Genomic DNA, 15,808 nt, shown 5'->3' with positions numbered 1-15,808 from the left:
TGTTCGCCTCCCTTCTAAAGTTTGGGATTTTCCACGCATTATTTGCTTTTACATTGATTCCTATGGGAAACATTGTTTCATCTTACGAACTTTTCACCTTAGGAACCTCCTCCTGGAACCAATTAAGTTCGTATGATGAGGTACCACTGTGTTTGGTAGGATGAAAATTACCGTATTTTTTGGTGTATAAGACACACCTCTTTCCTCCCTAAAAGAAGCTGATAATTAGGGTGTCTTATACTCTGAATGTAACTCCCCCACCCCAGCCCTAACTAGCTGCTAATAATCTTCCCAGCTCTTACCTTGCAGGCTCTTTCATTGTTTCTCTCTGTGAAGAATGTTTTCCAAGCCCTAAGCCTTTGCAGGGTTTTTTCCATTACTCTAACTTGCTCCGAAAAAGCTTTCTTTCTTTCCAGCCCTAACCAGGTGCTAACAATGTTCCCAGCTTTTACCAGCTTGCAAGCTCTTTCATTGTTTCTCTCTGTGAAGAATGTTTTCCAAGCCCTAAGCCTTTGCAGGCTTTTTTCCATTACTCTAACTTGCTTCGAAAAAGCTTTCTTTCTTTCCAGCCCTAACCAGGTGCTAACAATGTTCCCAGCTTTTACCAGCTTGCAAGCTATTTCATTGTTTCTCTCTGTGAAGAATGTTTTCCAAGCCCTAAGTCTTTGCAGGGTTTTTTTACCATTGGTCTAACTTGCTCCAAATGTTTCTTTCCAGCCCTAAACAGATGCTAATGAAGTTCCTAGCTCTTACCCGCTTACAAGCTCTTTCATTGTTACACTCTGTGAGGAATGTTTTAGATTAGATTAGATTAGATTTATTGGATTTATATGCCGCCCCTCTCTGTAGACTCGGGGTGGCTCACAACAATGGTAAAAACAGTACATAGTAACAAATCTAATATTTAGCAATCTAAATTACAGTTTTAGGTTAGGTTTTCCAAACCTTGTCTTGGTAGGTTCCCCCCCCCCCCCCAATTGCTTTACTTGCTCCAGCCCTAACCAAGTGCTAACAATGTTCCAAACGCTTACTGGCTTGCAAGCTCTTTCATTGTTACTTTCTGCGAAGAAGAATGTTTTCCAAGCCTTAAGTCTTTGCAGGGTTTTTTCCATTGCTCCAACTGTTTCTTTCCAGGTGCTAATGATGTTCCTAGCTCTTACTGGCTTGGAAGCTTTTTCATTGTTACTGTCTCAGAATAAAGTTTTTGTAAGCCCTTAACCAGGGGAGAAAATAATGTGCTGAAGCTGACCAGACTAAGGACGCTGGCCAGATAAATACCTGGTAAGCAGATTCTTTTCCCTATTTTCCTCCCCAAAAACTAAGGTGCGTCTTATACTCCGAAAAATAGCCGTTTCCAATTATACATATGTATGAAGTTCAACATACTGTCTTTATCCACAGAATGCTAGTTGCCAATCCTTTATCCAACTGTAGCACTCTTAGATGCAGCCTTGCTGTTCTTTGATTTGTTCTTCTTTCTGAGCTTTCTGGTTTATCTAGATCAGTGGTTCTCAACCTATGGATCAGGACCCCTTTGGGGGTCGAACGACCATTTCACAGGGGTTGCCTAAGACCCTGGGAAAATGCAAATTTCCCATGGTGTTAGGAACTAGAGCTTCTATTCTGACGCCTTGGAACATATTTTTACAATCTGACCAATCAGGCGTTTACATTGGGGGTGTCCCTCTGACCTTCCTGCCAAGCTCTGTTGGGAGAATTGGTGATAGACTTATGGTTGGGGGTCACCACAAGATAAACTGTATTAAGGGGTTGCAGCATCAGAAAGGTTGATGACCACTGACCTAGATGGTTACCGTGCAATTGCTCCATTATTGATTCATTATTGATTCACTTCAGATAAGCAGCTCTGGAGTTATTTGTTATGGAGTCTCAAGGAGTTGGGAAGGAAGTGCTTTTTGACCTGTTTTTTTGACCACTATAACAGATGAATTTTTCTGATCAATTCCATTGCTCTAGTGATCAAGAATAAAGTATTTCAGGCTTCCTAGAAAGGAGACTGCATCCTCGACAAAAGAAAAATGCTGAATTTTATCAAAAAGGAGGCCCATTCACAAAGTGAACAACAGCTTCTATTTTTCTGAACATACCTTCACAAAGTAGAAGTTAGGCATTTGAGCATATGATTCCAAAACCCTTGAAACAAACTTCTTCCACATTCTGTAAATATCATCTCTTCCAAACACAGTTGAGCCAAGTAAAGCAGGGTTCTTCAGTCGTTCATAATTAAGTACACTAAATACATTTTTAAGCTGCATATTGAAATTTGAAGCCTGAAAAGAATGAAAGAAAAACAATTAATTTCAGCATTATTAAGTGCTTCTCTCATGCAAAACATGAGAGCATAAATTATTCAGTGTTAGAAAAGAAGGAAAGAGGCTTCAAGAAGTTGAAAAGGGCCAAGGAAGAAAGGAAAAAAAATAGTTACAAGCATGTAATTAAGGAGCAAATATGATGGGTGCATTCAGAAATTACATGAAGAAGCTGAGGTCCGTGTGAAAGAGAAACCACCCAGGTCACAAGAAATCACTCTTGACTAATACATTGAACCTACTTTTGAAAGATTAAAAAGGAGATTTATTTTTCTGGGACATTCATTAAACACTTCCTACATGAAGAGGTATACACTGATGGTATTCGGAAAATGCTCTACTGAAAGGTGTCTCAGCAGCATCAGATTAAGCTTGTCTAAGGATGGGAGCTAAAAAGGACTGGTCCAGTTAGTATCTGGATAAATATCTTCCATGGAATAACCAAATCTGCATGTTAAACTAGAAAATATAGTTCTTTCTAAAAGGGTTGGTATTTTTGCAAAAAAGAAAAGAAAAGAAAAAAGTTCAATTATAGATGTGTCATTAAATCACCAGGAGCTGAGCTTGGTTTGAAAAAAACCTAATCTTTTATTGAAAGGTTATACAGGAATTTAGAAAGGATTGGGAGAAGGGGGGGATTTATGTTTGGTATGAATGTGTTGTTTGGTTTTTTAAATGATAGGGTTTTATATGTTTTTTAATGTTAAATTTGTTCTACTATAATATTGTTTTTATTATTGTTGTGAGCCGCCCCGAGTCTTCGGAGAGGGGCGGCATACAAATTATTATTATTATTATTATTATTATTATTATTATTATTATTATCATTATTATTATTATTATTATTATTATCATTATCATTATTATTATTTTTATTAAATAACTCTTAAGGAATGGCTTGCTGCAATAATTATATTATCCAGGGATTGAAAGAAACCAAAATCATCAAAACAACCCCATCTTGATTTTGTTTAATATAAGATGGGAGAGTAAGAAACTTGGACTGAGTTTTCAAGATTTTATTATAATACCTTAAATCAATAAAATAAAATTTCTACAACATTAAAATAGGAAACTTTGTGATACCTTTCTTGGCCTGGGCTACTTAAAGGCTGAGAACAAGAAAGAGGTTTATAGAACCAAATAATGAATTCATGAGCTGGGCTGAAATGTATGGATCTATGTTATAATAGACAGATTGACAACAATGATCTTTACCTGTTTCTGTTCACATATGGACCCTCTACCACTAGGTATGAAAGTTTCATATCTTATTAGGAAACAAGGGAAGGAAAGTAAGAGATCAGAGCTTTTATCTGACATTTTGTCAGTTTTCCTATACTGTACGTTGCTTGGTTGACTGGATGAATTGCAGTTCAAATGCCAAAAGAATTTTCAAAGATGCTCTAACCTAATATTTCAGTTGGCCTATTATTTCAATTAGCACATTACCAACATCCTGGACATATGTCAAATCAAGTGGCTTCATAACTGATTAAAAAGTGTACACATGGAATGCTTATCCCTAATACAATGAAGATTCTGATAAATTCTGCCTTGCATTTTTAGTTATTTTGGGAATAAGCAGGAGAAGCTTATTTTTATTAAATATGTAGACATGAAACTGGGAGAAGTAATGAATAACATTCAAAGTTATCCTGCTGGAAGACACTGGGATGAAATTAAAAAAAGTTATTCAACAAAGAAAGATAAAGTATTGAATTCAGGATGTAAGCAAAACAATAAAGACTGGATGTAAAAGAAATGCAGAGAGAATGTATAGGAAAATGATGCTTGATCATAAGCAAAATGGAAATAAGCAACCTGAGGATTCTGCTACAAAAAAAAAAAAAAAGCCCGCAGTTGTAAGCTGTATTAATATGATACTTAATACAAAGCGATAGCTTGATCATTTTATAAAAATGAGGTCCTAACAGGAACACAGTGCTTAATACTGAATAATATATTTTGAAGATTTAAACAAATTAGAAAAGGTTTAGAGAAGAGAACTGGCAACAATCAAAGTGTACAAATATATAGCTCAGCCCCCTGCCCCCCAAATACATGAATTTGGTTGATGTAATGTTAAATTAACTCAATAAATTAAGGACCTTTTTGTCTCCAGTGTCTCTGCAAAATGTTTCTGCTCTGATCACACCATGCAGCTTGACCACAGGTCTCAACCCGTTTGGTTTGGGGATGAATCGGAGCTTGGATGCCAGGGGGACATACTTTCTGTGCTGTAAATGTTCAATTTCTTCCTTTGATAAAGGATGAAGCTGCACTTTGGCCAGGTGGCTCCTAAAATAGAAGTTGGCAGTACAGTACTTTAAATGCACACACAGCAGACTGTCATTTACTTGTAACATTTAGCAGCCACTCAACTTCAAAAACACTTCTAGGTGGTCTACACTAAAAATAAGATACAGTCAAATTATATCTTTATACGACATCTAAATTTCATGTTTATTTTTAGGTATATTATTATACCTTAAAATACTACTGTGTTATCACCCAATAAAAAGTTCCAGAAAGTGGCACCATCTGTCCAACCTCCTCCTGGTTTAGAATATAGGCAGTCTCAGGCCTGGTTAATACATAGATCAGTAAGATTTAACTGGAAAGGGAAAATAACCCATGAGGAGGAAATGGCAGAATGTGGCCAAGGAAAACTAAGTGGATATATCTATAATCATCTAAACTCAAGTTCTGACTTGAAGGCAACTTCACATTTACATTCCCCACCAATTGCTGAATCCAACTCCACAAAACGCATGATATTGTTCATATGGCTCTGGAAACCAATTCAGATGAAGAGAATTACAATCTGAAGAAAATTCCTCTGACTGAGGAGGAAGACAACTGTAATGGTATAAAGTCCTTCCCGCCATCCCTAACAGGCTCCAATGACAGAAGACAGCCAGGAGGTATATAGCTAGCAAAAGTAGTCTTTGCCTTCATGGATCCTAAGTTCCTGGCAGCATTTGTTCAAAGCACAGGCAGATGAGATGAACCTCCTCTGCATTCTAATCCCAAAACTAGGCAAGTTGTCTATGATGTGAAGACGACCTTCAAGTCAGAATTAACAATGGAACAGCAACTGTCCAGTTTCAGTGCCAAAGGCAGCCAACCATAGGTGTTGGAAAAAGTAGGGATAAGAAATCTGATTTAATATCCTACCTGCCTGGGTGATTTAAATGACATCCCATACAGGGAAGGGAGGACAGATTAGGCTTTGAAAAATGCCCCACCATGCTCCATTTAAGGCGAAATGAAAACTAGCCTTGGATAGGGCTCCTTTACCCATGCAGCTAGACATATGAAGACTGCCAGATCTCTATGGAAAGTCAATTTATGTGGAGCAGAGCTAGGCTTCCTATTTCCTGCTTTGCTCAATACCATTCACGTTTAGCAGTCCAGGATCCTCCCACTCTAAAGCAAGCAGGGAGCAAGTATAGCATAGCCACCTTTCAAGATAGATGGGCTGACCTGGTGATCTAGATTAGGTCTGTAGGACAGAATTCCCCATTCTTAGCATAAAGGGAACAGCTTTCTTTGCACTTTTGCACTTTTGATTTCGCTACCTGATTCCAATGCTTTGTAGTTTGCTCCAAACAGCCTTTCGGAAGAAAAAAAGCAAGTTTTTTTGAAATGCTGTCTCTGTGATATAAAAGAAAGATCGGAGGAGCTCTGTAACGTAACAGCCCATCAGCCAGTACAGGAATTTAGACATCAGCGCTTCCCGAAAGCGATGTTCAGAAGCAGGAACAGAATGGCCACTTTCTATAAAGAGAGTCCACATTTAGTGACAATCAGTAAGATTTCTGTTCTTGCAAAAAGCATCTATTCACGTTATCTTCACAGCCAAGATAAAGGCTAAATTAAAGATATGACAGATAAAATGATGCAAACCATTAAATAGCGACTGTGAAATATCTTATGCAAATGTTAACAAATGCTGCATTATAAATCAAAGAGGTAATTGCATGTACAATTGTATACTTCTCTCCAATGCATGCACTAAAGCTTAATAATAGGAACATAAACTTCTTCTGCCAAAGAGGTCGGAATCTGAAAAAAAAATCTGCCTTTTCAAACAAACAGGCGGTCTAATAAAATGTCGCTTATTTGCAAGACCAATTTACACGTATAATTAAGAATGTGAAAATAACATTTGAAAATATTTTCAAAAATAAAAGTGATATCCTGAGGATATCCCTCTTAATACCTTTGGTGAGACGAAGCCAAGCACAATCACTGACCCTCATTTTCCATGTCAGCTCCTCCAAAGAAAATGTGCCAAACTTCCCCAAGGAGATAAACGTCTTCACATTTCTGTAGAAACGGCATTTGTTGTGGTTTGAACCCCAAAGCGCAGGAGGCACCACTCTCTCTAAGCATCCCCTCACAAAAGTATACACTTGCCAGTGACTGCTATACTGTTTCAGCAATGCTAAGACCTCAGAAGCGGAGGAATCTTGGAAGACCTGCTCCTTATCCTTTTTTTCAAATAATTTTGTTCTTTCAGAGCTTCGGCTTGAAGCGCCAGTTTCTGGAAGTGGGTTCAAGGCACCTGACCTGCTTGCGGTGCAACCTTCTACTGGGTTATCCAGCTGCCCCTTGGATGAAATTTGCTCTACTTGGTGACCCTTTTGTTTGCAACTCTGCTCACTTAACCTTATTGTATCCGATTCAGAAACTGAAACGGGACAATTCCTTTTTAATATTGCTTGATAAGGACACTTGGCATGGTTCCGTAAGAGTTCTTGGAACACCTTTCTCATCTGCCAGTAGCGTTTTGGAAGCCTCTTCTTTTTCTTGGGGCCACTTTGAACGCTAGGACGACCCGGCTGCTTCAGAATCTTACTGCTGAAGAACACTTGTCTTATTAAGTATTCTCCTCCTGCTGGACGGCCCTTCAAGTGATTTAATACAAACGACTTAGGTAAACACTCTTTCAAACGCTGGTAGGAATATAAGAGAGAATGTCTCTCAATGTGCACTACAGGTACCCTATTGTAAAATTTCCCAACAGATTTAGATGAGCGAGTTCCAAGGTCTTTCTCTGGTAAAACCGTTTTTGCAAGCCCCACTCGCACAGAACTATTATCAGAGGTTCTAGTTACCTTCTTTGGCAGTTTAGCATTGCATGTTGGTTGCAGACTGGATTCACAAAATGGTTTAATTAAACTATCTTGCTTTTTACACACTGAAGGCCCTTGATTGTCATTAGTTGCACCAGATACCCCAGATACTTGTATTCCACCGTTATGGGGGGCAGAGTTCATAAGAGTTAATCCTTTTGAACACGATTGTATACATATCGAATTAGCCTCAGGTTTATCACAATCTAAAATCAACTGATTTTGTTTTTCTCTTGAATCTGGGTTTCTTGGGTTTTTTTCTACATGGTCCTCCTTTATCATGATTTTTATTTTCTTGGCATTAATATCACACTGGCCTGTCCATTTTCTTTTTAAACCCTGTGTTCTTAATGATGGGCTAAGAAAGGGCTTTTGCTGCTTTTCGGTGTGTTCACTCATCTGTTCGCTCATAATTTGCCTTTTCTTTGTAGGAATTTGGTCAGAAGAACTTTGAGCTACTGAAGACCGCTGAGTGTTGTGTTGTTGTTTTTCATTCCATTTCTGCCTTTCAGAATTCCATTTCTTCCACTTTGTTTTTCTGGGATACCACCTACAAGATTGAAACCTTTTACGGAGATAAGTTGTTAGGACACAAGGCGAAGGCCCATGAATCCTCTGTCGAAGAAAGTTCGGAGGCTGTGTCACTTTTCTTGAAGCAAGGTCATAGATGGGCTCTCCACAAATTTGGTAACAGCAGTTAGGAGGCACAAGGAGAAAGAGAGCACAATGCTCTAATATATACATCATGATGTCATCTCCAACTCTGTTTAGAATGACCTCCCAAAGCACATTCCGTCGAATAGTTTCTGTTGAATGATTATCCGCGTAGCTACCAATATAGGGCAACTGGTAACATTTTTCATTCAATTGGGTATAACCAAATGCCAACACGTTCTTTTTCTTCTTTTGACAAATTATCTGTATGATTCGTGTAAGGACATCATCCTGATGGAAATCCTGCAAAATAGCAAATAAATAAATAAATTACCATCTTCCTAGCAAAAATTTGAATAAATCACAAATGGCATTAATTATGTAGAATTGAATAGAAATGCAAAGGGGGGGGAATCTTATTTTATTCAACATACCAGTGGATATGTTGAATACAAAGGTATATTTCCACCAAATATAATAATAATAATAATAATAATAATAATAATAATAATAATAATAATAATAATAATAATTAGATTTGTATGCCGCCCCTCTCCAAGGACTCGGAGCAGCTCACAACAAGCAATACAAAGTACAAATCCAATATTAAAAAAAATAAACAATTTTAAAACCCTTATTAAAACCAATCATACAGCTCAAACAAATCATACATAAAACGGAACAGCCGAGGGGTATATCACTTTTTCCATGCCTGGCTACATAGGTAGGTTTTCAGGAGTTTACGAAAGGCAAGGAGGGTGGGGGCAGTCCTAATCTCTGGGAGGAGTTGATTCCAGAGGGCTGGGGCTTCCACAGAGAAGGCTCTTCCCCTGGGTCCCGCCAGATGACATTGTTTTGTTGACGGAACCCGGAAAAGACCAACTCTGTGGAACCTAATCGGTCGCTGGGATTTGTGTGGCAGAAGGCGGTCCTGAAGGTATTCTGGTCCAATGCCATGTAGGGCTTTATAGGTCATAACCAACACTTTGAATTGTGACCAGAAACTGATCGGTAGCCAGTGCAGGCGGTGGAGTGTTGACGAGACATGGGCATATCTATGAAAGCCCATGATTGCTCTCGCAGCCACATTCTGCACGATCTGAAGTTTCCGAACACTTTTCAAAGGTAGCCCCATGTAGAGAGCGTTACAGTAGTCGAACCTCGAATATCTCAATGAAAATGCAACTTGAGCATTTCCTAGTGCCTGCATACACACTTTTTTCACCTAAAGCAGGAAGCAATATCTGTCAGATAAGGCTAGTTATAGAGCTGGATGCTGGCATGTGAATCTTGAATTCTACAAGCATACAATGAAGTCTTGGTACTTCTGGTAGCAAATGAAAATGGGCAAGACCTCCTTAAAACATTTCTAATCATAATTGTATCTAGAATTTTGTAAACTGAGAAAAGTTGTTCATTTATACTTATTAAAATGTAGGATTACAATACCCGCACAGATTTGGACATATTGCTCATGACTGGAAGAACTGTAATAAATTATAGGGAGCCCATGTTAAACCAATGAAAAAAGGGGGTAACCTCAAGCTATTATCTCCCTCCTGAAAGGCTTTGAACTTCATAAGCATATCCAAAGATGTCCTATTCAAGAAACAAAGAAAGATTAGCCATTACAGAGGCTTCCAATCACCAACTTTTCTAAAAGAAAAAAGGGAAATGCCATTGCTGGTCATTGATAAAAGGAACAGCATTGGAGAACCAAGGGAGGGCTTGGGGTTACTGAAAGAAACGAAGAACGAAACAGGCATGACCCTGAAACAAGACCATCAAGTAGAAAACCAGACACTAATCAAGGAAGTACTATGGAGAAAGCCACCCCCCAGCCCCAATAATACTGGCAGGACAAGCCATTCCATGCAAACCACAACGCACTAAAACAGAATCAACACAGACTGTGAAAACTTTTGCATCTCATTTGGAAACCAATGACCCAGAGTACAGAGGAAGAATGGAGAGGCACACCCTGAAAGATGCCTGAAGTCCATTGTGAAGTTTCCACCGTCTGTGTTGATTTGGGGAGCCATGTCATCTGCTGGTGTTGGTCCATTGTGCTTCATTAAGTCCAGGGTCAATGCAGAGGTCTACTAGAAGATTTTGGAGCACTTCATGCTTCCTTTTGCAGATGAGCTTTATGGGGATGCTGACTCCATTTTCCAGCAAGACATAGCACCTGCCCACATTGACCAAAGCACCCAAACCTGGTTCAATGACCATAGCATTAGTGTGCTTGATTGGCCAGCAAACTTGCCTGACCTGAACTCTGTAGAGAATCTATAGGCCATTGCCAAGAGAAAGATGAGACATATGAGATCAAACAATGCAGAAGAGCTGAAGGCCGCTAATGAAGCATCCTGGTCTTCCATAACCGCTCAGCAGTCCCACAGGCTGATAGCTTCCATGCCACAGTGCATTGAGGCATTAATTGCTGCAGAAGAAGCCCAAATCAAGTACTGAATACATATGCATGCTTATACTTTTCAGAGGTCCAATACTGTTCTATGTACTATCCTTCTTTTATTGATTGCATATAATATTCTAATTTTCTAGATGGGGGAATTGGAATTTTCATGAACTGTACCCCATAATCATCACAATTATGACAAATCACTATTGAACTATCTTGCCTGACACGTAGTTGCATTACTGAAATAAATGAACTTTTTGCACAATATTCTAATTTTTCGAGGTTCACCAGATTTTTTTTCTTTCTTTCCATGGAATGACTGTTTTATTTATTTTTATTTATTTATTTGTCAAACGAGTATAGTATTATAGTACATATTAACATAACATAAGTAGAACGTAGTAATAGAAAGGATAATAAGACAGTAGGACAGGGACATTAGGCACAAAAGTGCACTTATGCACACCCCTTACAGACCTCTTAGAAAAGGGGAGAGGTCAATTATAGATAATGTAAGGTTGAACATTTTGGGGTTGGGGGAAGCAACAACAGAGTCAGGTAATGAGTTCCAGGCAGTGACCACTATTGCTGAAATCGTATTTTCTGCAGTCATGTTTGGAGCAATTTACATTCAGTTTATATCTATTATGTGCTCTTGTGTTGTTGTTGTTAAATGTGAAGTAGTCACTGACAGGGAGTACATTATGATGTATGATTTTATGAACAACATAACGTACTCCCTGTCAGTGACTAACTTCACCTTTTGTTTTGGTTAGATTGCCATGCACCCTACCCCACGAACACACCCTCAGGTCCCCAGAGCCCATTTAATCTTCAGCAATTTTAAGTAACTTTATAGATCTGGTTTTAAAACAGCGCGCCACCACCGATGTTACCTAGTCTGAGCAATGATTAAACGGCAAGGAAAGAAGCAAGCTGAGAGAGCATCCAGGAGCCCTCGTTTCAACCCCGAGCTACAAATATTAGTAAAACAGGGCAGCCTACCATAGGCAGAAGAAGAAAGCCCACTTTAAGCAGCGGGGAGGAAATGAAAGAGCCAACTATGCACTAACCATAACACATATTAGGCATTTTTTCGAGGGAAGCCCTTTCTGCATTTTCCTCAGACAAAACTTTGGGTGGCCCTTGGAACCCAGCGGGTACCAAGTGGCGAAATAGGGTCACATACCCCCAAATAGGTTTTCCGGGGAGAGGAGGGCGCCGTCGGGAGGGGGGGGGGGCAGAAAGTAATCCGGGTCAAACGCAAAACCTGCCCACTTACTCGCTGGACGTCGAAAGAGGCAGGGAGGGGCTCGCACGTAACCAGCCGCCCCACCAGGCATTGGGCGACCAGGCTACGGTAGCTCGCGGGATCCCCGTCCTGCACCAGAGCTTGCAGTTGGCCCTCGGCAAGCGTCCGCCTCTGCAAACGCCGCACAAAGGCTTCCAGCGGCAGCACTTCCGCGTAAAAGCTGCACAGCAGCTCTCGCACAGCTCTCCATCGCCCGGGTCGGTCCATTCAGGCACCGAAAGAAGCGACTGTGCACGCAAGCCGAGCGCAGGAGAGCGCGTTTTCCGTGGTCCACTGAAATCCGAGCCGTCTCCCTTATTGGCTCTTCAAGCTGCTAAAAGCCACGCCCTTTAAGGCAGGCCCGGGAAAAGTTTTTGCTGGGTTTTCGTGTTGTGCGTGCAACCATTTTTTCTCTATCGTGGTATTTTTTATTTTATGTAATTACTGTATTTTGTCCAATACACAATACACATTGAAGAGAATAGACAAGTAGTAATATATATAAAGAAAAGGATAGAAGTAAAGTTATAAAAATAGAGAAGATATATGAAAGGAAGAAAAGATAAAGGAGATAAAGGAGAGACAATTGGACAGGGGAAGGAAGGCACACTAGTGCACTTATGCACTATTATTATTATTATTATTATTATTATTATTATTATTATTATTATTATTATTATTATTATTATTATTATTATTATTATTATTATTATGTGGTGTTTGTGTGTGTCATGTACACTCTGAATCCCAGCATTTGAGAGTTTATTTGTCAAACATGGGACAGGAAAGGAGGGACATGATTGAAACATTTAAATATGTTAAAGGGTTGAAAAAAAGTTCAGGAGGGAAGTGTTTTTAATAGGAAAGTGAACACAAGAATAAGGGGGCACTATCTGAAGTCAGTTGGGGGAAATATCAGAAGCAAACCGAGAAAATATTATTTGACTGAGAGTAGTAGATGCTTGGAACAAACTTCCAGCAGACGTGGTTGGTAAATCCACAGTAACTGAATTTAAACATGCCGGGGATATCCACCCTAAGATAAAATACAGGAAATAGTATAAGGGCAAACTAGATGGACCATGAGGTCTTTTTGTGCCGCCAATCTTCTATGTTTCTATGTATAGGATAGTAGTATTTTGTATAAGCATAAATAAAAAGTAACAATTAAAGAGGACAGCAGGACATGGACGGTAGGCATAGTGGTACACTTATGCATGCCCCTTACAGCAGTGTTTTTCAACCAGTGTGCCGCGGCACACTAGTGTGCCGTGAGACATGGTCAGGTGTGCCGCGAAGCTCAGAGAGAGAAAGAAAAGAGAGAGAGAAAGAGAGAGAGAGAAAGAAAGAGCAAGAAGGAGAGAAAGAAAGAAAGAGAAAGAAAACGAGAGAGAAAGCAAGAGAGAGAGAAAGAAAGCAAGAGAGAGAGAGAGAAAGAAAGCAAGAGAGAGAAAGCAAGAGAGAGAGAAAGCAAGAGAGAGAGAAAGAAAGAGAGAGAAAAAGAAAGAACAAGAGAGAGAGAAAGAAAGAAAGAGAAAGAGGGAGGGAAGATGGGAGAGAGAAAGACATAGAGGGAGGGAGGGAGGGAGGGAGAAAGCAAAAAAGAGAAAAGAAGGAAGAGAGAAAGAAAGAGGGATGGAGAGAGAGAGAGAAAAAAAGAGGAAGGGAGAGAAAGAGGGAGGGAGAGAGAAATAGAGCGAAAGGGAGGAAGAGAGAGAGAGAGAGGATTTTTTGTCCAAACTTTTTTTAGCCCCCCCCCCCCCCCCCCCCAATGTGCCCCATGGTTTTGTAAATGTAAAAAATATGCCGTGGCTCAAAAAAGGTTGAAAACCACTGCCTTACAGGCCTCTAAGGAACAGGAAGAGATGATTGTAGATAGTCTAAGGTTAAAGTTTTTGGGGTTTGGAGGAGAGACCATAGTCAGGTAGTGCATTCCAGGCATTGAGCACTCTATTGCTGAAGTCGTATTTTCTGCAGTCGAATTTGGAGCTGTTTACAATTAGTTTGAATCTATTATTACATGCTTGTGTATTGCTGCGGTTGAAGGTGAAGTAGTCATTAAAAGGAAGGGCATTTTGATATATTTATGTATTTATTTGATTTTTATGCCACCCTTCTCCTTAGACTCAGGGCGGCTTACAATATGTTAGCAACAGCACTTTTTAACAGCCAGCATATTGCCCCCACAGTCCAGGTCCTCATTTTACCCACCTTGGATTTTATGAACTACATTTAGATCAGATCGAAAGTGACGTAGTTGTAAATTGTCTAATCCCAGTATTTCAGGTCTGGTGGAATAAGGTTTTGTGAGTGGAAGAGAAATTCCTGCAAAGGCTACAGAAAACCTATGACAGATAGGGACTGACGTCACCAAATTAAGGAAAGGGTAGGAGTAGATGGGGTGGGACCGGCCTGGATGCTGGGATATAGTTCTCGACTTACAATGGTTTTATTTAGTGACTGTTCAGTTACAACATCACTGAAAAAAGTGGCTTAAGACTGTTTCACACAACCCTTGTGATCAAAATTGGGATACTTGGCAATTGGTACGTACTGTATTTATGATGGTTGCGGGTGACCCCGAGTCATGTGATCACCTTTTGCAACTTTCACAAGCAAAACCAATGGGGAGGGGGAGACAGATTCACTTAACAACCATGTTACTAACTTAAAAACTGCCATGATTTACTCAACTATGGCAGGAGAGGTTTTAAAATGGGGCAAATTCATTCAATGGTCTTGTTTACCAACATAAATTTTGGACTCAATTGTCGTAAATCGAGGATTATCTATAATGAAATATTTGTAGTGAGGGTTTGAAGTTTGTTCAAAGCAACCTGGAGGATGAAAACAGCAGATTTGCTGAACATGTGCCAAATAGGACCAGCAAACAGATATCTGGCTAAGTTTCTGTCTGACCATCGTTGAGGAGAGAAAGGTAGTGGAGGCTACACAGTGTGCGTGGATATAAAATGGATGCTTAGATTTGAAAGAAAGCAAAATAAATAGTTCCATGATTTATATTTAGTGATAAATCAGAAATGACCCAACGTTCAAACAATTTCTATCTGGGAATCTGGGTAAGGAATCTAATCCCTTAACTCTGTTTTCCAGGACTGGGGAGTAATAGCAAATGAATTGGAGATTGTGTTATACTTTCTGCTTATTTAAAACAATTATTTGAATAATTCCTACACAGGTACAGTAAGTTTCAATCAAATTTAACTGGCTATAAAACGTAGGTGCATGCAAAACAAAAAATCTTTCTCTGTTCTTTTGCAGTGTGACCTAACAGAATAGCAGCTTTCATTAACTTCAAGGAATTAGGAACTTTCTTCAGAGAACACCAAACAAAAGGATACTTCCTTCCTTGGGGGTTTTTTCACTGCTGTTTTAAGCAGTGACTTGGCAAGCTTAAGCAGCTTTCAGTGCCTTTTTATCAGAAACAATTACCACAATTACCCAGAGGTGGTATTCAGCAGATTCTGACCAGTTCTGAAGAACTGAAACCGGAAATTTTGAGTAGTTCAGAGAACAGGTAAATACTACCTGTGACTGGCCCCACCTCCATCTATTATCTGCCTCCCAAGTCCCAACTGATCAGGAAGAAATTGGGATTTTCAGTAACCTCCTGGAGTGGTGAGGGAATGGAGATTTTACAGTATCTTTCTCCTGCCCTACCCACAAAGCCACACCACGTCCACAGAACTGGTAGTAAAAAAAATTGAATCTAACCATAATCAACTGCTGTGCAGAAGTACTGAAGCAGTTTTCTTCCTTTTTGAGAGCTAGTGAGGTGGTTTAGACTCACATTTCCTCTTCTTGGTCCTAAGGCATCTCAATACTATTCTTTTAGATTCAATTTCTTATATTTGTCAGGTGAGGATACTGGTAATACATTATCTAGGATGGCCAATGGATATTTGTGTGTGTGTATGTGTGTGTGTATAAATTCTAACAGTTCATA

General features: G+C 39.5%; 1 protein-coding gene across 2 annotated transcripts in view; it reads right to left on the bottom strand.

The window, feature by feature from the left end:
* The window catches only part of TERT (telomerase reverse transcriptase), a 38,163-nt gene extending 25,979 nt beyond the window's left edge, over positions 1–12,184 (bottom strand). Inside the window, exons 1-5 of one of the 2 annotated variants that reach the window (XM_070747046.1) lie at positions 11,833–12,184; positions 6,559–8,431; positions 5,915–6,113; positions 4,442–4,631; positions 2,109–2,291 (exon numbers count right to left, since the gene is read on the bottom strand). In XM_070747046.1, the coding sequence (XP_070603147.1) occupies positions 2,109–2,291; positions 4,442–4,631; positions 5,915–6,113; positions 6,559–8,431; positions 11,833–12,069 (2,682 nt within the window). In that variant the 5' untranslated portion in view covers positions 12,070–12,184. Of the gene's footprint in view, positions 1–2,108; positions 2,292–4,441; positions 4,632–5,914; positions 6,114–6,558; positions 8,432–11,739 lie in introns of both variants that reach the window. The other variant, XM_070747045.1, reaches the window with a different exon arrangement.
* Between the last annotated feature and the right edge of the window lie 3,624 nt (positions 12,185–15,808).

This window comes from Erythrolamprus reginae, chromosome 3, assembly GCF_031021105.1.
Source record: "Erythrolamprus reginae isolate rEryReg1 chromosome 3, rEryReg1.hap1, whole genome shotgun sequence".
Lineage (NCBI taxonomy): Eukaryota > Metazoa > Chordata > Lepidosauria > Squamata > Dipsadidae > Erythrolamprus > Erythrolamprus reginae.
This window is presented reverse-complemented; position numbering and strand designations above follow the sequence as displayed.